The sequence below is a fragment of the Gorilla gorilla genome, chromosome 1 (genome assembly GCF_029281585.2).
Source record: "Gorilla gorilla gorilla isolate KB3781 chromosome 1, NHGRI_mGorGor1-v2.1_pri, whole genome shotgun sequence".
NCBI classification, from domain to species: Eukaryota; Metazoa; Chordata; class Mammalia; order Primates; family Hominidae; genus Gorilla; species Gorilla gorilla.
This window is the reverse complement of record NC_073224.2, coordinates 191,546,891-191,569,091: the sequence shown is the minus strand read 5'-3', so window position 1 is coordinate 191,569,091 and position 22,201 is coordinate 191,546,891. Positions and strand designations below refer to the sequence as shown.

The 22,201-nt window shown below is 37.0% G+C and overlaps 1 protein-coding gene across 8 annotated transcripts in view; it reads right to left on the bottom strand.

The window, feature by feature from the left end:
- SPATA6 (spermatogenesis associated 6) overlaps nt 1–22,201 on the bottom strand; it is a 171,734-nt gene that overhangs the window by 102,449 nt on the left and 47,084 nt on the right. For 6 of the 8 annotated variants that reach the window (XM_004025755.5, XM_004025756.5, XM_019018104.4 and 3 more), the window contains 3 exons: nt 12,115–12,156; nt 10,477–10,601; nt 2,785–2,865 (listed from right to left, as the gene is read on the bottom strand). In XM_004025755.5, coding sequence (XP_004025804.1) covers nt 2,785–2,865; nt 10,477–10,601; nt 12,115–12,156 — 248 coding nt within the window. Of the gene's footprint in view, nt 1–2,784; nt 2,866–10,476; nt 10,602–12,114; nt 12,157–16,006; nt 16,083–22,201 lie in introns of those variants that run through there. The other 2 variants (XM_055358820.2, XM_055358949.2) reach the window with 2 other exon arrangements.

Sequence of the window (22,201 nt, the reverse complement as noted above, 5' to 3'; positions counted from 1 at the left end):
TTCAGTTTTAATTATCTAATTCTACTCCATCTTGGATTTCATAAATATGCAGATCCCTTGCATCCCAATTCTGAAAATCCCTTGCTGACCAAAACCTCTTTTCCTCAACCTACTTCTTGACTACTGAATCTGTTACTTGCCCTTCTCATCTCCTCAGTCCCTAGAACTCTTCCCCCAAGTTCTTTACACATTTTTAATATCTCTTGCCTCCAGACCCAGCTAAACTCATAATCATCCATTTCAGCAATGCTGTAAAGTTCTTCTTATATATCTACCTCTGATTATATCAAACCTTAATTAACCTCATCTTTATTAAAGCTTTTAATACTGCATACTACTAAAGAAAGTTATAAATTACATACTATCTACTACAAATGCATGCTGTCTAACCCTACTTATTCCTTAATGGATCCTGTTCATGCCTAGTAAAACTTTTAAAAAGTGACTGTGTTATACCATTTATAAAATGGACTGACCATGTGACTTGCTTTGGACAACAGGAAAATAGCACATGCGGCACAAGGAGAGACACTTCAAAAGTGCTTATCCTCTCTTATTCCTAAAACCTTCCTGCCATCACATGAATGAGCTGGAATTCTTAGCCTGATAGATGATGGGACTATCTCATCCCAGCTGAAATGAAGCTCATCACTAGAAATTTAAGATCCTTCCCTGGGCAAAACATCTGCCACTGTTCGACATGTGAGTAAAGCCATCCTAAACCATTCATCCCTAGCCAACCATTCTAGACTAAAGAAATCAACCAGCAGATCCACAGAACTGTGAGAAACACTTGCTGTTTTAAGTCACTAAGTTAGTGAGGTCTGTAATACAACCAAAGCTACGTGATACAGCAGATTAACAAATTTATATTCATAAAGTTACTACTGATATTTAACTATTTAATAATGAATTCCACTTTGCAATAGGTAAAAACATTTTAATAATGTTACATGCTAGGCATATTGCATATATTCCCTAATCTTTACAGCAGCCTTATGAGGAACTCGAACCCAGATCTGTCTGTTTCTGGAAAGAATATTTAAAGAAAATGTATTTCCTTAAATACTGACACCAATGCCTTTTCTCTCATATCTCTGTTCAATAAAGATCCCAAGTCAAAAAGTAAAAATAAAAATAAAAATAAAATGGAAGACTCTTGTTAAAAGTTTACAGAGGGAAATGTTAGTTCATAAGTACAATTAAACTATGAATGGGTAATGGTTTTACATTTAGAAATGGCTTTCACCAAGCTGCACCCTGAGAATGTACGTACTTTTCTATGTGTATGCTATATTTCAGACAAAAAGTTAAAAAGAAAAAAAAAGACTTCTCTATCCATCTATTGGAAGAACATACTCCAGCGTGAAGAAAAAAAAACTGTCTTGAGTCCAGGCAAAGCATATCTAACCATTTACAATGTGCACAGTGCACATCTCTAAAACAAGTCAATAACATAGCTCTGCATTTGGCAAGCATAGGTTTTTAGAGCTCTAAAAGCTGTGTTTCAGCTTGCATCTAAAAGATAAATAACTACAGCCTGACTCTGAATTATTAAATATCTTTCTAAATAAAATAAGAATGTTCCCCTCAATAATTCTATATTTTACCTTTCTTGGCTTAAGTCACAGTTATCATCTTCAGCAAATTTACTTGAATACTGATAATGCAGTAAATGAACAATCCACTCCTTCCATGATAAGCCCAGTCCTGCCCTTTTGAGCCCTCTGGGCTTTACATATTATTGGCTCTTCATCATAGATAGGTCACTGTTACCCTATCACAATGCAACTGCACATGAATGATATCTGGACATTATTAGATAACCTGTGGACAAAGAAGTAAGCCACCCTGGTGACTCAGTAATAAGTCAGACTAGGCCAGGCAGATAAGTGCACACCTGTAATCCCAGAATTTTGGGAGGCTGAGGTGGGCAGATTGCTTGAGTTCCAGAGTTTGAGACCAGCCTGGGCAACATGGCAAATTCTATCTCAAAAAAATACAAAAGTTAGCCACGTATGGTGGCATGTACCTGTAGTCTCAGCTACTAAGGGGACTGATGCAGAAGGATTGCTTGAGCCCAAGAGGTCAAAGCTGCATGCCACTGCACTCTACCCTGGGCAACAGAGTGAGACTCTGTCTCAAAAATATATTTAAAAAAAGGAAAAACAAGAAGTCAGACAGATGGAGTATTAGATCCAGATATCTCAGCTTACTAAAGGCTGTTTTCAAAAACATAGATGATCCTTAGGCTGGAATGTCCAAGATTCTCTTGATCTGGCAGTACCAGTGTGGCCACCAAACTGAGCAACAGTCCCTCAAGAAATCAGAGACAGTCAAGAAACCATACTCACTAAACACCAGTATCCCAGTCTGATAACTCTGGTAACATCTGCTTAAAAAGGTATCCTTTGAACTTTTTGCAGTATCCTGTAACTTCCATAACATTTAAAAAAGCCTAGATCTCTGTGAGACTACTTGATCCTAACATCTTTATGGCAGCTTGATTTCTGTGCACTAAAATCAAAAAGTCCAAGAAGTAAAAAAATAGTAGTAATAATAATCACAAGATGACATCCTCTATCATACACACCAAGCTCTTCATTCTCACATTTACTAAGATGTAACCAAACTGTTAAATACCTATATTGTTTTACTTCAACTAAAAATTGACCCCCCAAAAAGTGAAAAGAGCTGCAGCCAAAATAAATAACGCTTGCCAAAAGGCCACAAATATGACCAAATAAATTAAACCATTAAATACTTTATACAAATAATTTTAACCTGAGTGCGGCATTTCCTTGAACTTATCAGACATTCAGTAATCACTGAAGTCGTAGAAAATTCCAGCCTTGGAGCATTTCCCTGAGAAGAAAAAAGAGGGTATTATTAGACATTTCCATTTAAATAGAGATAATTATTAATGATAAGAATATGACCTAAAGTAACAAACACCTGTCAAAGTTCAGCTGTTTCACTGTTAGTTTGAACTTTTCATTAAAGATAAAGACAACATAGTATGGCTAAATGTTAGCAAGTAACAGTGTCTCTGCTAATGATTCCATCATGAGTGATTATATTACTTTTATAAAATAATTAGTCTATTTTTTCATTTTTAAGTATTTCCCTGTCAAATTGTTTTAAATTTTTAAACTATGATATATTATAGCCATAAATACATAAACATACTTAATAAATTTCAGCTTTTTACTTTTACAACTTAAGACATATTTAACTATATAGTCAAGAAACAAATGTTAATTTGATTTAGCCATTCCACAATGTATACACATATCAAACATCATGTTGTATATCATAAATATATACAATTAGTATTACTCAATTAATTTTTTTTCTTAGAGACAAGGTCTCTGGAGTATAGTGGTGCCATCACAGCTCACTGCAGACTTTACCTCTTGGACTTAAGTGATCCTTTCCGCTCAACCTTCCAAGTAGCTAGGACTACAGGACACACCACCACATTCAGCTAATTTTTTCATTATTTTGTAGATACAGGATCTCACTATGTCATGCAGGCTGGTGTCAAACTCCTGGCCTCAAGCAATCCTCCTGCCTCAGCCTCCCAAAGCACTGGAATTACAGGCATGAGCCACTGGGTCTGGCCTGTCCATTAAAATTTAAAAAACAAAACAAAACAAAAAACCCAGCTCCTCGGCATGTAGTTCTTGAAAATAGAAAAGATAAGTCTCTACTAATTCTGCCAACATTTTTTCCTATAATGTATCTTACATTCATATCTAGAAATGAATGTGGATTATATTTCTAACATTTCAATCACCACCTTGAACACTGTTTGAAATAAATAGAGATAAATGGTAAAATTCAAAAGGACAGTCACAAAGTATCTGTGAAAATATTTGGAAGCACACAATTAACGCATTCACCAAAACATTAAAGAATACAGTCTATGCCCAGGGCAGTTTCATTCTAATACAGTAAAAATCAGACATTGACCAAAGTATTAGGTTGGTGCAAAAGCAATTGTGATTCAATACCTACATTTGGCCTCAACAAATCAAGTCTGTGACCAGCTAAGTTTGAAAACATCATACATATTAAAGAAAAGGTAAATCGGAGTTGCCTAACAATTGACTGAACTGATGTACTCTCGAAAATATAACACTGTCAATCTTACCACATTCTATTCATTAGCATCACTACAGTCTACACTCAAGAAGAGTAGTTAGGCTACATTTTCAATGTGTGTTCTTCTGCAAACATATCTTCATAGTGATATCCGTGATAGCCACTATATCTACTTGTTAATTACCTAGTACTGCAAAACAAATTACCTTGAAACTTAGCGGTTTAAAGCATCAGTACACATTTATTATCTCACGTAATTTCTATGGGTCAGAAATCTTAGAGAGGTTGAGCTATGTGTTTCTGTGTTGAAATTTCTCGTGAAATTGTGGTCAAGGTGTCATTTAGGCTGCAGTCAACTGAAAACTTGACTGGAGCTTGAGAATCTGCTTCTCAAGAAGGTTCATTCCCAGGGCTGTTGGCTGGAAGCCTCAGTTCCTTTCTAGCTTTTGGCAAGAACATTCAGCAACTCATAAACCTCTCCAAAAGGCTACTGAGTGTCCTCATGATGTGGTTCTAGTTAATCAAAGGGGATGATCCAAGAGCAAAGCAAGAAGGAAGCCACAATGATGTAGTCTCAGAATCTGACACTGTCATCCCTACCACATTCTATTCATCAGACTCACTAAGTATAATCCAAACTCAACGACAGAGTAGTTAGGCTACCTTTTCAATGAAGGAGTAGCAAAAATTTTGTGCACAGGTTTAAAACCACCAGTCTGCTCTCTGACCACAAATTACTTACATTCCTCTCAAATGCAAAATACATTCATGCTCTACCAAAAAAAAGAAAAGAATTAAAGTCTCATCCTTGTACAACTTCAGCTTGAAATCCACGATGTTGGCATCTAAATAAAATACTGGTATAGATAGGGCTGCTGAGGTGTAGTTCCTTATGTACAGCTCCTAAAATGCAGTTTCTCACAATCAGAAGACATATGACCTAAAGAGAAAAGTTATCTGCCTCACACATGCCCAAGGTGCACATGTGCAGCAGGGACAGGATAATCACTATAGACATTCCTGTTTGAGCCTGGGAGGTCAAGGCTGCAGTAAGCCATGATCTCGCAACTGCACTCCAGCCTGGGTGACAAAGAAAGACCCTGTCTCAAAAACAAAACAAAACAAAACAAAAGAATCCCTTGTTCATCAGTAAACCTCAGATTTTCCTCTTCAGGTCTTCAATTTATTAGATCAGGCCCACTCAAATTGCCAAAGTAATCTCAAAGTTATCTCCTTTATTTAAAGTCAAGTGATTGTAAATATTAATCACAACTATCAAATACTTTTTAGAATAACATGTAGACTTGTGTTTGATCAAATAACTCGGCACCATAATCTAGCCACATTGCAACATAAGATTAATCATCACACCATTTTAAATGTCAGTTCATCTATTAAGTCTACAACAAGATGCAATTCATTCATTCAATTTAATCAAGAGACATTTATTAAGTACCTACTCCAGGCAAGGTACTGTGTTAAGAGTTAAATTCAAAGATGAGAAAGTCAAAGATTCTGTTTTTATGGAGTTCACAATCTAGAACAGGAGATATTATCATCATCTCTACTCCATCATCACCATCATGATATTCACAGCTATCATCATATCACTAACATTTATTGAGTGTTTACTTGCCAGACACTGCTATAACCATTTACAAGTTTACATTAATCTACCCAAAAACCCTATGATATCGCCATGTTATGGTGCTTTGCCAAAGGTTACTCAGTTCATCCATGAAAGTGCCAGAATTTAATCCCAAATGTTGTCTGAATCCTTGCCATAGTAAAGGCTTCAGGAGCATAGCCTGGGACTTACAGATGATTATGCAGAATCACAAGAATTCCCAGAAGGAGTGCGCTGTTTTCTGCCAGGGCAACAAACTACTGATCGAAGCATTTTTCCTATTCATATTTAAATATAATGATAGATATGGCTAGATTTAGAACTGCCAATTTGGTGTTCAGTTTATATATGTTCTATGTATTTCTATTCTTTGATTCTTTCTAGGAGTCTCACCTGCATATGCATAGGTAAGTGGTCATCCAGTGAACCCATAGGAGTCCTACCCTCTACTGATGACCTGTGTATAGATTAGGAAATCATTCAAAATTGCAGCCAGGACTCCAGTCTCCCTTGGCTTTCACTTTTGGCTGGGCTCTCACTGTCTCCCCTTGATATGCAGTTTCACAGTCAGCCAAGAATAGGTGGAGAGTTTATCTCAGCCCTTTATTGTTACCTTACTCCCAGGACCTCCCTGTCAACTTTCTGGCAGGTAATCCTTGCCCCAGTTAGAGCTCTGCCTAGCAAAGCTGTGGGGTTTCTTCATCTGCTCCAACTGAATCCACCACAGTTAGCTGGCAAAGCTGTGCTATTTGTGCCACTGCCCAAAACTGATTCTGTTCCCCCTGGTAGCAAAGCTGTTGATTTTTGCACTAGCTCCAGAATAGATAAACTTTAGTTCTCACTTACCAAACAGAATATAAGAGCATCCCAGGCAAGAATGTTAGTAGTCTCGCCAGTTTTTCCCAAAGCTTTAGCAGTTTTTCAAGCATGAAAACTTCTTCATTTGTCTTACCTTACTTGTCAGTTTCCAGTATCCTGAATTCATTGTTTGTGAAAATTCTGTCTAGTTTTATAAGAACTCTCAATCTCTTCAAACTGCCATTCGTAGAAGTCCTAATTTTTATATATTTTTGTTTTAATAATCCATCATCTTCCAAATAAATGCAAAAGTAACTCAAATTAAATGATGAAAAGTAAATCCCTCTTAATACTCCATACTCTTGAGCTTATATTACCACATTGGTATAATACAGAATTTTAAATTACATTAAAGAGAACGTAATTTTAAAATGTGATTATTTGTTCATTGTATGTTTCCACACAGATCTTGAAATACTCTTTGAAGACTTTCATAGTACAGAAGCTTGCTAATAATGGACACCGAAATATCCCCAAAGAAAGTATGGTCTTATAGACTTGCTACTTAGTCAACTTTTACTTTCATAAAGATGAAGCTGCTTTTTCTTGGAATAGGGCATATCATAAATCTACAGGAGAAATTACTTAGTTCACTATATTTGTTCATATATCAACACTCTCCTTATTCGGACTACTCTAATATTTTATAAAATTAGTTTTAAAGGTCTATCCAAATAATTTCAAGCTGGACAATTTTTGCTTTTCCTCTTTTGAAATGGCATGGGCTTCTCTCAGTTTCTCTGCATGGAAGACTTACTTTCAGCAATAAAATATTTTCAAATCATCCACAGAACTTGAAGGAAGTTATAGTAAAGGATAGAGAGTAAGCTGTCACTTGATGCAACTTTTAATTTTAGGTGTATGAATATATATTTCCATTATATACATGTTTTACAACTAATCTATCTAAACTCCTGCTAACAGACATATCAATTATTTCCATTTTTCACTATTATGAACCAACAGGTAAACATTCTTAAGAAGGCTCTTAGTGTACCAGAGGGAATACATCTTTAAGATAGATATTGTGTTAGTTCATTTTTAATGGTACTGATAAAGACATACTTGAGAATGGGCAATTTACAAAAGAAAGAGGTTTACTGGACTTACACTTCCACATGGTGGAATGCAGGGAGGAGCAAGTCACATCTTACATGGATGGTGGCAGACAAAGAGAGAGCTTGTGCAAAGAAATTCCCATTTTTTAAACCATCAAATCTCATGAGATCCATTCACTATCATGAGAACAGCGTGGGAAAGACCCATCCCCATGATTCAATCATCTCCCACCAGGTCCCTCCATAGCACATGAGAATTATGGGAGCTGCAAGATGAGATCTGGGTAGGGACCCAGAACCGCACCACATCATTCAGTCCCTGGACCCTCCCAAATCTCTTATCTTCACATTTCAAAACCAATCATGCCTTCCCAACAGTCCCCCAAAGTCTTAACTCATTTCAGCATTAACTCAAAAGTTCACAGTCCAAAGTTTCATCGAGACAAGGCAAATGCCTTCCACTTTTGAGCCTGTAAAATCAAAAACAAGTTAGTACTTCCTAGATACAACGGGGGTATAGGCATTGAGTAAATACAACAACTCCAAATGGGAGAAATTGACCAAAACAAAGGGGCTACAGGCCCCATGCAAGTCCAAAATCCAGCAGGGCAATCAAATCTTAAAGCTCCAAAATGATCTCCTTTGACTCCATATCTCACATCCAGGTTACACTGATACAAGAGGTACGTTCCCATGGTCTTGGGCAGCTCCGCCCCTGTGGCTTTGCAGGGTACAGCCTCCCTAATGGCTGCCTTCACTGGTTGGCACTGAGTGTCTGCAGCTTTTTCCAGGCACATGGTGCAAGCTGTCAGTAGATCTACCATTCTGGGATCTGGAGAATGGTGGCCCTCTTCTCACAGCTCCACTAGGCAGTGCCCCAGTAGGGACTCTGTGTGGAGGCTCTGATCCCACATTTCCCTTCTAGGCTGCCCTAGCAGAGGTTCTCCATGAGCACCTCACCCCTGCAGCAAACTTCTGCCTGGGTATCCAGGCGTTTCCACACATCTTCTGAAATCTAGGCAGAAGTTCCCAAACCTCAATTCTTGATTTCTGTGCACTTGCAGGCTCAACACCACATGGAAGCTGCCAAGGCTTGAGGCCTGCACCCTCTGAAGCCACGACCCAAGCTCTATGTTAGCCCCTTTCAGCCATGGCTGGAGTGGCTGAGACATGGCACCAAGTCCCTAGGCTGCACACAGCACAGGGACCCTGGGCCTAGCCCACAAAACCACCTTTTCCTCTTAGGCCTCAAGGCCTGTGATGGGAAGGGCTGCTACAAAGATCTCTGACATGCCCTGGAGACATCTGCCCCATTGTCTTGGTGATTAACATTCAGCTCCTTGTTACTTATGCAAATTTCTACAGCTGGCTTGAATTTCTACTCAGAAAATTGAATTTTCTTTTCTATCCCATTATCAGGCTGCAAATTTTCCAAACTTTTATGTTCCATTTCCCTTTTGAAATTGAATGCCTTTAACAGCACCCAAGTCACCTCTTGAATGCTTTGCTGCTTAGAAATTTCTTCCACCAGATACCCTAAATCATCTCTCTCAAGTTCAAAGTTCCACAGATCTCTAGCGCAGGGGCAAAATGCTGCCAGTCTCTTTGCTAAAGCATAGCAAGAGTCACCCTTATTCCAGTTCCCAACAAATTTCTCATCTTCATCTGAAACAACCTCCGTCTGGACTTCATTGTCTATATCACTAACAGCATTATAGTCAAAGCCATTCAACAAGTCTCTAGGAAGTTCCAAACTTTCCCACATCTTCCTGCCTTCTGAGCCCTCCAAACTGTTCCTTCATCTGCCCATTACCCAGTTCCAAATTCACTTCCACATTCTCGGGTATCTTATAGCAATGCCCCACTACCTCAGTACCAATGTACTGTATTAATCCATTGTCATATTGCTAGCAAGAAATATCCGAGACTGGGTAATTTATCAGGAAAGAGGTTTAACTGACTCACAGTTTTGCATGGCTGGGAAGGCCTCAGGAAACTTACAATCACAGTGGAAGGGGAAGAGGCACATCATCTTACATGGCAGCAGGCGAGAGAGAAAATGTGTGTGCAGCAGGAAATTTCAAACACTTATAAAACCATCAGATTTTGTGAGAACTCACTTGCTATCATGAGAACAGCACGGGGGAAACCACCTTCATGATCCAATCACCTCCCACCAGGTCCCACCCCTGACACACAAGGATTACAGGGATTACAATTCAAGATGAGATTTGGGTGGGGACACAGAGCCTAACCATATTGCATGGTATAGCAGCATATAAAAGATTCTAAGTTTTTCACTTTTATCAGATTTATTAAATTTTCCCAATCTTATAGCTATATAAATGAAATCATATGGTTGTTTTAACTTGGATTTCTCTGAATACTAATGAGTTAGAGTATTTTTTCAAATGTTTGTTATCATCCCTTAGAGAGAAAAATAAAGAGAAGAAAGAGACAGAGAGACAGAGATGGGATGGGGATGGGGAGAGAAGGGGATGACAGAGATCTGAAGAATGTCAATTACAATTTAAAAAATTTTGAATGGCACTTTTTATTAAATTATTTTCATTTAGATTTCAATATGTTTAAGTAACCAATTTACTGTATTAGTCTGTTTTTACATTGCTGTAAATAAATATCTTTATATGTTTAAGTAACATATTGAAATCTAAAACAATTAAGATTTAAACTACAAAACAATTAAGAAGTAAACTAAATTACACTTTGAATTTGTTCTTCACATTTAAGATGGCGAGCGCTATGCGGTGGTTTCTGACAATGATTTTCCATCAAAAACTGATTCAGAAAATTGCAAGCACTTACTCGAAGGCCAGAAATCCTCCTCATGGTAACCTGGCGGTTTGAATCATGGTGTCCAGACATTTGGTTTGGACCCGGAAACATGAAATCTCGTGTATTTTCGTCATACGTAGACAGTGTTTCACCCACTACAAGAAAGATACCCTATGATTCAAATTATAATAAAATATTCTATTTAGAAACAAAATCATCAAGTATGATATATCTACTGCCTGATGCCTTATTGAAATACCTGTTTTGGGTCATGTTTATTTTCTATGAAAGGAAAATTAAAATAAAGATATGTTAAAAATATTAACACATTTTCCTTTTTCAGAAACATACTACAAAAATATGAAGTTGGTCCAACATTTATATGTCAGTTACCATCTCCACATTGGTTTTTGTTTGTTTTTGAGACAGACTTTTTTTTTTTTTTGAGATGGAGTTTCACTCTTTTTGCCCAAGCTGGAGTGCAATGGCGCCATCTCAGCTCACTGCAACCTCCACCCCACCCTGGGTTCAAGTGATTCTCCTCCCGCAGCCTCCTGAGTAGCTGGGACTACAGGCACGCACCACCACACCTAGCTATATATTTTTAGTAGAGATGGGGTTTCAACATGGTGGCCAGGATGGTCTCAATCTCCTGACCTCATGATCTGCCCACCTTGGCCCCACAAAGTGTTGGGATTACAAGCATGAGCCACTGCGCCCAGCCAGCACTCTATTTTTCACATAAAATAAAAATTTGATTAATATAGATGTCATCTATAATCACAGAAATCAATATCAAAAATGAAACTAGCCTCTATATTTTAACTCTGCCTTCTCCAGGGAACTGTAACATTTACTATATAAGTAAGATTTTATTCTCTTCCCTTCCCTAATAATATGCAACACACAAAAACAATGATAATTAACTACTTTATCAATAAAAATATATAGTTTTAGAAAAATCACAAAAACTTAAAAGTCAATTTTTATGACTGTCACAAAATATTTTAGAATGATAAGTTAGTTTCCATTTTCAATTGTTACTATTCAATTTTAGAACAATGTATTAAAGTGACATTTATGACAATCTTTCTGTATATATTATTTTGGTCTACTGACATTTTACACATAGTAGATCAACAATAGAAATTTGACACTGTTCTCAACTTGGGAAGAGGAGGATAGATGAGATTTTTTTTTTGAGACAGAGTCTCGCTCTGTCACCCAGGCTGGAGTGCAATGGCATGATCTTGGCTCACTGCAACCTCTGCCTCCCGGGTTCAAGTGATTCTTCTGTCTCAGCCTCCCGAGTAGTTGGGATTACAGATGCCCACCACCACACCTGGATAATTTTTGTATTTTTAGTAGAGACAGGGTTTCACCATGTTGGTCAGGCTATTCTCGAACTCCTGACCTCAGGTGATCCGCCTGCCTCAGCCTCCCAAAGTGCTGGAATTGCAGGCATGAGCCACTATGCCCGGCCTGGAAAGATGAGATTTTGAAGTAAAAAAAATGTCACTGACATGAGTTCCCAAGTCAATTTACTTTACCAGTATATAATACACTATATTATATCCTTATCAAATAATATAGTATAATCAATATATAATATATTATATATTACATCAATTTATGATATATTGTATATATTACATCAATATATATTACCTGGTGGAACTAGCTGTATCAACTCGAACACTGCTGTATCATCTAAAAGTTTAAAGAAAAATTTCCTTAAATAAACAAATTAATAATAAAAAAATTACTTAATTTACCATGGGAGTGTCTAAAAGCCAAAGTAATCACTAGGTAGACTACAAATATGTTTATATATTAGTATATAATGTACACTTCTTTTTTTTTTTGAGACAGGGTCTCACTCTGTCGCCAGGCTGGAGTGCAGTGGCGCAATCTTGGCTCACTGCAACCTCCGCCTCCCGGATTCGAGCAATTCCCCTGCCTCAGCCTCCCGAGTAGCTGGGACTACAGGTATGCACCACCACGCCCGGATACTTTTTTTTTTTTTTTTTTTTTGCATTTTAGTAGAAACGAGGTTTCACCATGTTGGCCAGGATGGTCTCGATCTCCTGACCTTGTGATCCACCCGCTTCGGCCTTCCAAAGTGCTGGGATTACAGGTGTGAGCCACCGTGCCCAGCCTAGTGTATACTTTTATAAATTATGTCTATTTCTTAAGCAGAGTGGTGAGTACAGTGAGATACATTGACTCTTGAACAACTTGAGCGTTAGGGGCACCAACACCTGTGCCATCAAAAATCCATGTATAATTTTTGACTTCCCAGAATCTTAACTTGATAGCCTACTGTTGACTAGAAGCATTACTAGGAACATAGTTGATTAGCATATATTTTATGCTATATGTATTATATACTGTATTCTTACAATAAGGTAAGCTAGAGAAAAGAAAATGTTATTAAGAAAATCCTAAGGATGAGAAAACACATTTATGGTACTGTATTTATTTATACCATAAGTTTATATTGTCTGCTTACAAGATAAATTGTCTGTTTGAAATGGAATGCAACCACAGCTGTAGACCTCTATGTATGGTACATATCAAGCAATTCAACTTTTTCTTGTAATGTCATGAGTTTTCTCTGCTTCTTGAGAGCACTTCCAGCATGACTAGTGAAACTGTGTGTGGGTCGCCTGAACTGATGAATTGCTGGGAGCTCAGTGCGGACAAGTGTGAGAGATAAAAACTCCAGAGAAATCCAATCATTGGGCTCTCAAGTTTTTGTTAAGTTTTACTTCCAGGAGTTCTACTAGGTTCTCACTATAAATACTGGAGAAAAATCCCCTCATATTTCCACCAGCAGGGAGAAGAGAAAAGAAACCATTTTGAAGTACGTCCGATCATTCCATTCTTAACAAGACCTGACCTCAGGAGAAATTCTTTTTTCTACAGCCTCATCTACTGGGCTCATATCAGAGCCTAACCTATCTGAGAGAAAGAAAATACTTAACTCCAGCCAGCTCTGAACTTGACTTGTAGGAAGAAAATAACCCAACTCCAGCTCCCTCTAGCCTTCCATGTGAGAGAAGGGAAATACCCAACTAGAGCCATATCTAGCATTCCACACATGGGAAGGGAAAAACTCACTGCACCTCCCTCCAGCCATCCTGTCCAAACTAAGAGGGGAAAATCAGAAGCACCGGTGAAGGTCACAATTTAGGGGCATAGGCTCACCAAAAGACTGCAACCTGATCATAGGACTGTAGAACACCTCCCTCTCCTCACACCTTACCAATACATTACTAAAAGCTCTTTACCACAGTTCTATTCACTCAGTATAGCTTTCAGCAAATAAGTACATACTAAGTACAAATACTTACATAAGGCATACTACACAGCAAAAAAACAGTTTGAAGAGACTGAACAAGCATCAGACCCAGAGTCAGATATGGCAGGAATATTGGAATTACTAAATCATGAATTTTGAAAAACTATAACACGCCATGGGATCTAATGGAAAAAGGAAACAACATGTAAGAACAGCTGGATAATATAAGCAGAAAGAGACAGAAATTCTAAAAAAAAAAAAAAAAAAACTGTCAACCTAAATAACAAACAGCAAGAGGTTCTTTAAAGAAAATAATATTTATTCAGGAATAGGGGACTGAAATGGGAATAAAGGTGCCATAGTAAACTATATGTGCGTTCAGGGAAGCAAAGGAAGACAAACGGTTTTAAAGGGAATGTGAGGAAAATTACATAATTGTTTTGAAATGATTAGTCTTGGCTACAAGTATCAATAACAAGGGTGATGACAGTCCAAGGTTGGACAGGAAGTTGCTGGGCAGATGTGCTCACGCAAGTATTTTTTGGGTTAGGTTGCGATGGCCTTTGTGCAAGGCTTAGATTTTTGTAGAGTCTTTTATGATAGTTTTGTTATCAGGCATATAAGTGTGAGAATCCTCCCTTCATAGCCTTTCCCCATATTTGTCAGGGGTTTTTTGGTGTTTTTGGTTTTTGTTTTTGTTTTTAACACAGACAACTTGATTTTGATTCTGACAATTTTCACAAATAAAAAAGAAATACCATAGATTGAAAACACTGTAACGGAAATGAAGAATGCCTTTGATGAACTCACTATTAGATGGGACATGGCTGAAGAAAGAATCTTAAAGCTTAAAGATATGACAACAAAAATTTCCAAAACTGAAAAGCAAACAGAAAAAAAGACTGAAAAAAAAACCACAACAGAATATTCAAGAACTCTGAGATGACAACAAAAGGTATAAATACACATGATGAGAATATCAGAAAGAGAAGAAACAGAAAAAAAAAAAACACAAAAGTGCCTGAAGCAATAATGAAAACAAATTTCCTTAAATTAATATCAGATGCCAAACCAAAATACAGGAAGGTCAGAGAAGAGCAAGGAGAATAAATGCCCCCCAAAATATCCCTAGGCATATCATATTCAAACTTCTGAAAATCAAAGACAAAAGAAAACTCTTGCGCCAGGCACGGTGGCTCACACCTATAATCCCAGCACTTTTCAAGGCTGAGGAGCATGGATTGCTTGAGCTCAGGAGTTCAAGACCAGCCTGGGCAACATGGCGAAACCCTGTCTCTACAGAAAATACAAAAATTAGCTGGGCATGGTGGCACACACCTCTAGTCCCAGCTACTCGGGAGGCTGAGGTAGGAGATCACTTGAGCCAGGGAGGTGGAGGTGGCAGTGAACCAAAATCATACCCCTGCACTCCAGCCTGGGTGAAGGAGCGAGACTCTCTCAAAACAAAGTTTGAAAAGAAAGGAAAAATCCTGAAAGAAGCCAAAGGGAAAAAATACTGAACCTATAGAAAAGCAAAGATAAGAAATACATCTGACTTGTCCTCAGAAACCATTCAAGCAAGAAGAGAGTAGAGTGAAATATCCATATATATATAGATAAAAGGATATATGAGATTTGCTTCAAAATAATGATTTATGAAAAAATCAAATTCCTACAAAAAGAAAACATTTACATAACATATAGGAAAAAGTGAATACTCACATATGTATGTGTGCATGTGTATGTATATTTATGTATGTGTATATATGTACACACATACAAATACACACAAATAAATAATATTTTATTTAAAACCTTACAACAAGTAAAACAGTAAGCCAGATGACTGCACTGGTGAATTTATTTTCAAAATGCCAGTGATGTGCATACTCCTAGGAAACAGTAAAAGAAAGAATACTTCTCAACTTATTTATGAGCCCTGCAAAATCTTGATACTAAAACCTGACAAGAACCTTATAAGCAAAGAAAAACGACAGGCAATCTATTTCAGGAACAGAGATGCAAAAATCCTAAACAAAATATTATCAACTCAAATCCACTAATATACAAATATGGTTTAATATTAAAAAATAATGCAGCATAATTCACATGAACAGAATAAAAGAGAAAAAAAGGTGTTTCATAAAATTTAACCACTATTTATGCTTTTAAAAAATCTCAGCAAACTAAGACTAGAAGGGACCTTTTTTAATGTGATACAGGCTTTCTACCAAAAACCTATAGCAAACATCATACCAAGTGGTGAAAGTTGAAACTTTCCCTCTGAGATAAAGAGTAAGACATACACTTCATTCATGGCTATCATTTACTTCAACATTTTACTGGAGTTCTGAGCCACTGTAATAAAGCAATAAAAATAAATTAAAAGATTAAACAACAAGAAAAGAGAAACTATGATGTTCATTATTTAAAGACAATGCAAACACAAAATGTTCAAAGTAATCTAAAGACACATTTCTTTTAAATTAACGTATATAGCAAAGTTGCTAAAACAAAGATAATATGCCAAAATCAAATGTATTTTTATGTAACAGCAACAATTAGAAACAATGTTATAATCTGTTTAAATGTGAAATACCTAGAACAATACTGAATGAAAGATGCTTAGACTGCGACACAGAAGAGTATCTACATTATCATGTATAATTAAAGAAGTTGAAAATTAATAGAGATATATATTTGAGAGACATCAACAAATCACAATGTATGGAATTCATCTGAGTCTCAATTCAAACACAAGACTATTTTAAAAATTATAAAACAGGGAGGCCAGATGAGGTGGCTCATACCTGTAACCCCAGCACTTTGGGAGGCTGAGGTGGGCAGATCACAAGGTCAGGAGTTCGAGTCCAGCCTGGCCAAGATGGTGAAACCCTGTCTCTACTACAAATACAAAAAAATTAGCCAGGCATGGTGGCACATGCCTGTAATCCCAGCTACCCAGCTACTTGGGAGGCTGAAGCAGGAGAATCGCTTGAACCTGGGAGACGGAGGTTGCAGTGACCCGAGATCTCACCACTGCACTCCAGCCTGGGCAACAGACAGAGCGAGACTCCGTCTCAAAAACAAAAAAACAAAACAAAACAAAAAAACATTTTTGTTTTTTGTTGTTGTTGTTTGGTTTTTTTTTGTTTGATTTTGAACATCAACATCCATGTGAATGACTCATCCGATAGTTCTCTGACCTCCTCAAAGCCAGGACACCTATGGAAGGATTCTGATTATATAGTTACATACCTGATTCTTCTTTTACTAAAATGGATGTTCTTTTAAACAAAGGGTCTGTATTTTATGCATTTCTTAATTCTCTATATTCTCTTTTAGTAATTGTGTCTGTACAGGTAATTTAAAAACATTTAAACTAATCTTAGTTATTATCATAGATCACTGGATAAGCAACTTTTGCTTGAAAAGACTTTTCTATCAACCCTCAAATAACACACTATATCCTATGAATACATCATGTTTCTTCTAATCTCATTATCAATAAATGGAAGAACAAAAAAGGGAAAATGCTGAAGTGGTACTAATATGAGTTTGGCTTCTATGAAACTTGACTGACCTTACAATAATTATAATGATTAAGCACAAAGCAAAATCCTGTCTTCTAGAAAATATCTGAGCATACAATAAAATTTCATTAGAAATCAAATGAATTTCTGGGCATGGTAGCTCACTCCTATAATCCCAGCACTTTGGGAGGCCAAGTCGGGAGGGTTGCTTGAGCCCCGGAGCTCGAGACCAGCCTGGGCAACATGGCAAGAACCCATCCCTACAAAAAAAAAAACAAAAAAATTAGCTGGGCCTGGTGGCATGTGCCTGTGGTCCCAGATACTTGGGAGGCTGAGGTAGATCACTTGAGCCTGGGAGGCAGAGGTCACAGTGAGCTGAGATTGCCACCGCACTCCAGCCTAGGCAACAAAACAAGACCCGGAAAAAAGCAAGAAAGCAAGAGAGGAAGGAAGGAAGGAGGGAAGGAGGGAAGGAGGGAGGGAGGGAAAGAGAGAGAGAGGAGGGGGGAGGGGAGGGGAAGGAGAGGGAGGAAGGAAAAGGAGAGAGAAGAAAGGGAAGGAGAAAGAGAAAAGGGAAAGGGAAGGGAAGAAGAAATCAAATGAGTTAATCTTAGGATAAGCTCAGTTTCTTAATTTTCCATATATACTAACACTATATTTTTCCTGAGGTCAATTACTCTGCAACCTCAACTATTTGAAAAACATGATTACAAACTAGAAAATACTTTAAAAACAAAAAACTTATGAGTAATCAAAACAGTGGTATTTACTACCATTTAAACAGTATCTTCTGTGTGTCAAGACTAAGCTTCTATTAGCTTCAAACAAATCCTCAAAACAACCCTAACAAGGTAAGTACTACCTCTATTTTACAGATAAAAAACAGAGACTAAAGGCTAATGTTATCAAAGATAACAGTTCCTGACCTCAGGTATTACTGTCTTCAAACCTGTGTTCTTTTCACTAACAACTCGACTAGAACTAGAAAATAGTGATTTACAAAATATACGTGGTATTTGAATGAGGAGTAGAATAAAGAAATAAGACAGTTGCTAGAGGGAGACAAGGATGAAGACAGGAAATATTTCTTTTTAGGGTGGAAATGTACAACATGTTTATATAGGGTGAGAAAGCAGCAACGAGAAAGACACTAAGAAAATGGGGCTTATGGGATACATCTAACGAACAAGCTCCTAGAGATGGCATGAGGAGATAAATAAAGAAGACATGTAAACAGAATAACTTTAAACAGAACAGAGAAACCTCATCCTGTAAGACTGGGCAAAGATAAGTATGGGTAAGGGTAGGTTACTTTTAGGACAGAGTGCAATAAACTTAGGCACATCAATACTATTACCTCAATTTTGGTCAGTGAAATGGGAAGTAATCATCTCTTCATCTTAAGAATACTAGAGTTTAAACAAGGGGACACCTGATATGAAAAATGAATATGTTTACAATATCAATGATAGAAATTAAAGAGAAAGTTTTCCAAGAAGTAAAAGGAGTCCAAGGTAGTAATGAGAAGCAATTTATGATGGTACTGATTTGAAGGTCATGAGAATCTATCAGTCTGATATTATGAAATATATATTTGGTCTTCATCCCCCTCCAAAGGACTGTCTTTTTGTATGCCAATACTGACTGATAGCTTCAGGATGGGCCTGGTCACTGGAAAGACAAGAGTATGATTAGAGTTGGGACTTGCAGCACCCCCCACAAACTCTAGGAGGAGAGAGGAGTGGAGGGTCAAGTTGATCACCAATAGCCAATGATTTAAACAATCATGCCTATGTAATGATGCCTCTGTAAAAACCCAAGAAGACAGTTTCTGAATAGCTAGCATGTGGAGGTTCCTGGAGGGTGGCTCATCCAGGGTGGGCATGGAAGCTCCGTGCCCCTTATACTATACCTCATGCTATGTATCTCTTCATCCATATTCTTTATACTAGCCTTTATAATCAACTGGTAAACATAGGTTTAAGTGTTCCTCTGAGCTTCGTAAGCTGCTCTATCAAATTAGTCAAAGAGAGGATCATGGGAACCCCAACTTCAAGCCAGTCAGGAGGAAGTTCCAGCCTGGACTTGGGCCTGCTGTCTGTAGGGGCTGCAGGATATGAGGGACTAAACCCCTCAATCTGTGGGATCTGACACTATCTCCAAGTAGAAAGGGTCAAAATTAAATTGGAGGACACTCAATTGGTATCTGCTGAAGAAGTTTATTGCTTGCTTGGTGGTGGGGAGAACCCCTACCACTTTGGTCACAGAAGTCTTCTTCTGTGTTGATGATTGTTGTGGTAAAAGAGAATAGAGAAAAACATGGCTTGAAGCAACAACAAACTAACCTAGTATAAGAGCCAGGGAGGCAAGTTGCAGCATTGACCCAGTAATAGACACATATTAAGAATCTACTACATGTTAGCTTTGATGTGACATTTGATATAATGAAATAAATAAGGTAAAATAAGATGTAGAAAGAAAGTTTCACAGCAGAATACTATTGAGCCATGAAAAAGAATGAAATCTTATCATTTGCAATAACATGCATAAACCTAGAGGACATTATGTTAAGTGAAATAAGCACAACACAGAAAGAAAAAATGATGCATTATCTCACTCACTGGTGAAATCTAAAAAAAACTATGATATAACAGAAGTAGAGAGCAGAATAGTAATAACCAGAGGTTGGGTAGGTTAAGAGGAAGAGAGGATGAGGAAATACTGATTGATGAGTACAAGCTTACAGTTAGATAGGATGGACTAATGCTGGTGATCTACTGCACAGTAGGGTGACCATAGTTATCAACAATGTATGGTATATTTCAAAATGGCTAGAAGAGAGGCCTCTGAACAGTCTCAGCAAAAAGAAACAATAAATGTTTGAGGTGCTAGATATGCCAATTATCCTAATTTGATCATTACACAATGTATAAATGTATTAAAATTTCATATGATGCCCTATATATATGCACAATTATTATGTCAATTAAAAATAAAATAAAACTTGAAAAAAAAGAAAGCTTCAATGTAACCAACACAAAAAGAACAAATCCTTTTAAGTAGCCATGTTATATTTGATCTCTATCTTATATGTTCAAGGAAAAAGTCAATAAATTCCAAGAACCAGTAGTATTATAAGCCACATTTTATGGTTATATTGAAAACTAATAATATTTTTAAGATCATTAAGCCAATCGTAAATAAATATTTGAAACGGACTGAAAAGACTTAAGACATAATATGAAAGTACAGTAAAATGACTGAATATAAGATAAATATATTTTTGTCACTTTACTATATATCAACCCCACCTTCCCTTAAAAACAGAAAAGAGAAAAAAGAAAACAAATTGGGTGAAGAATCTTACTCTCAAAAGCAGCAAGAAAAATATAATAGTTAAAAACAAATATAGTCAGAAATATACAGCAAATATACACATACACACAGTCCCCAAAACATTAGTAGTAACAAGCTGGAAGAAAACAAGTTTAAATAAATCAATATATATCACAGATCTGGATGGGAAGAATGGAAATGTAAAAATGGCAATTCTCCCAAAATAAAATTAAAGCTCAAAGAGATTTATCTTAGACCCTCAAACATGATTCAAAGTTCATCTAGAAAAATAAATATGCAGGAATATGAATGTGTGTATCAAATGGAAAGAATATACATCATAGAAAGCTGTAATGCTTAACTATGCATTATCAGTCCAATACAGATTTGGAATAATGAAACAGGCATAATGGGGGGAAAGGAGGATGGGAGAGTATAGAAAGGGTGAAAGAAGAAAATATATTAATGAGAAACAGATTTCTGCTTCTGTAATGACAATTTACACAAAGCAGACCAATCATTCTAAAAAGACTAAGAAAATCTGGACAAATTATTTTTTAAAATCTGCCTGTATTCACAGAGATGCTAATAAGGCAGTGACGAATGACAAAGCCAAGATCTGGGAGAAGGCAAAGCCAGGGAGATGAACCAGACATTGAAGCTGCTTTCTCCCTAAGAGCATCTGCTAATTCTGGAAAAGAGAAATGAAAGACTGGAAAAGCTGAGCTGAGATTTTTATGGTCTCACAGACTAGAAGCAGAATATGAGTGCAGGGTCTACCAAGAAGAGGAAGCCTTTATAAAGTCTCTTCAACTTGGACAGGGCCCCCAAAAGACAGGATCATAGGAATAAGGATTAACTCAAAAGAACCTGGTCTTTACAAGGACTGAAGTCCATCTTCAAATAATCTCAATGCCTGACGCTGGATTGATATCATCAAGGATTGCTAGTACTACTAGCAACCTACTATAAACAAATAAAAAGCAAACATAAAGCCTATCTGGAGAAAGAGAACAAGACACTACACCTTCAATTATTTTTACAATTTTTCACATACAATGCCACATATTCAAAATTAACCATGAATGGTACAGTTAATTTTGGGGAAGTATTCAGCAATGTCAACTAAAAACAGGCATACGTCTACCCTATGATTCAGAAATTTCACCCATAAGAATATACCAAAAGAACTAAGTATATCTCTTTACCAAAAGATATTTGTAAGAATGCTCACAATAGTTTTATTCATAATCCAAAATTTAAAACAATTGTCATCAATAGAAAAATGAATGGTAGTATATTCATACAATGTAATACTAAACAGCATTAAAGAATGAACTACTGGGACATAACAACATAGATAATTCTAACAGACACTACGTTTAGTTAAAAAAATTAAAATAACATATTAAAATAAATACATATTACATGATTTCATTTATATAAAGTCCAAGAATAAAATTAATCAATGCTGATAAAAAGTCAGAAAAGTAGGCCGGGCATGGTGGCTCACACCTGTAATACCAGCACTTTGGGAGGCTGAGGCAGGCAGACCACTTGAGGTCAGGAGTTCAAGACCAGC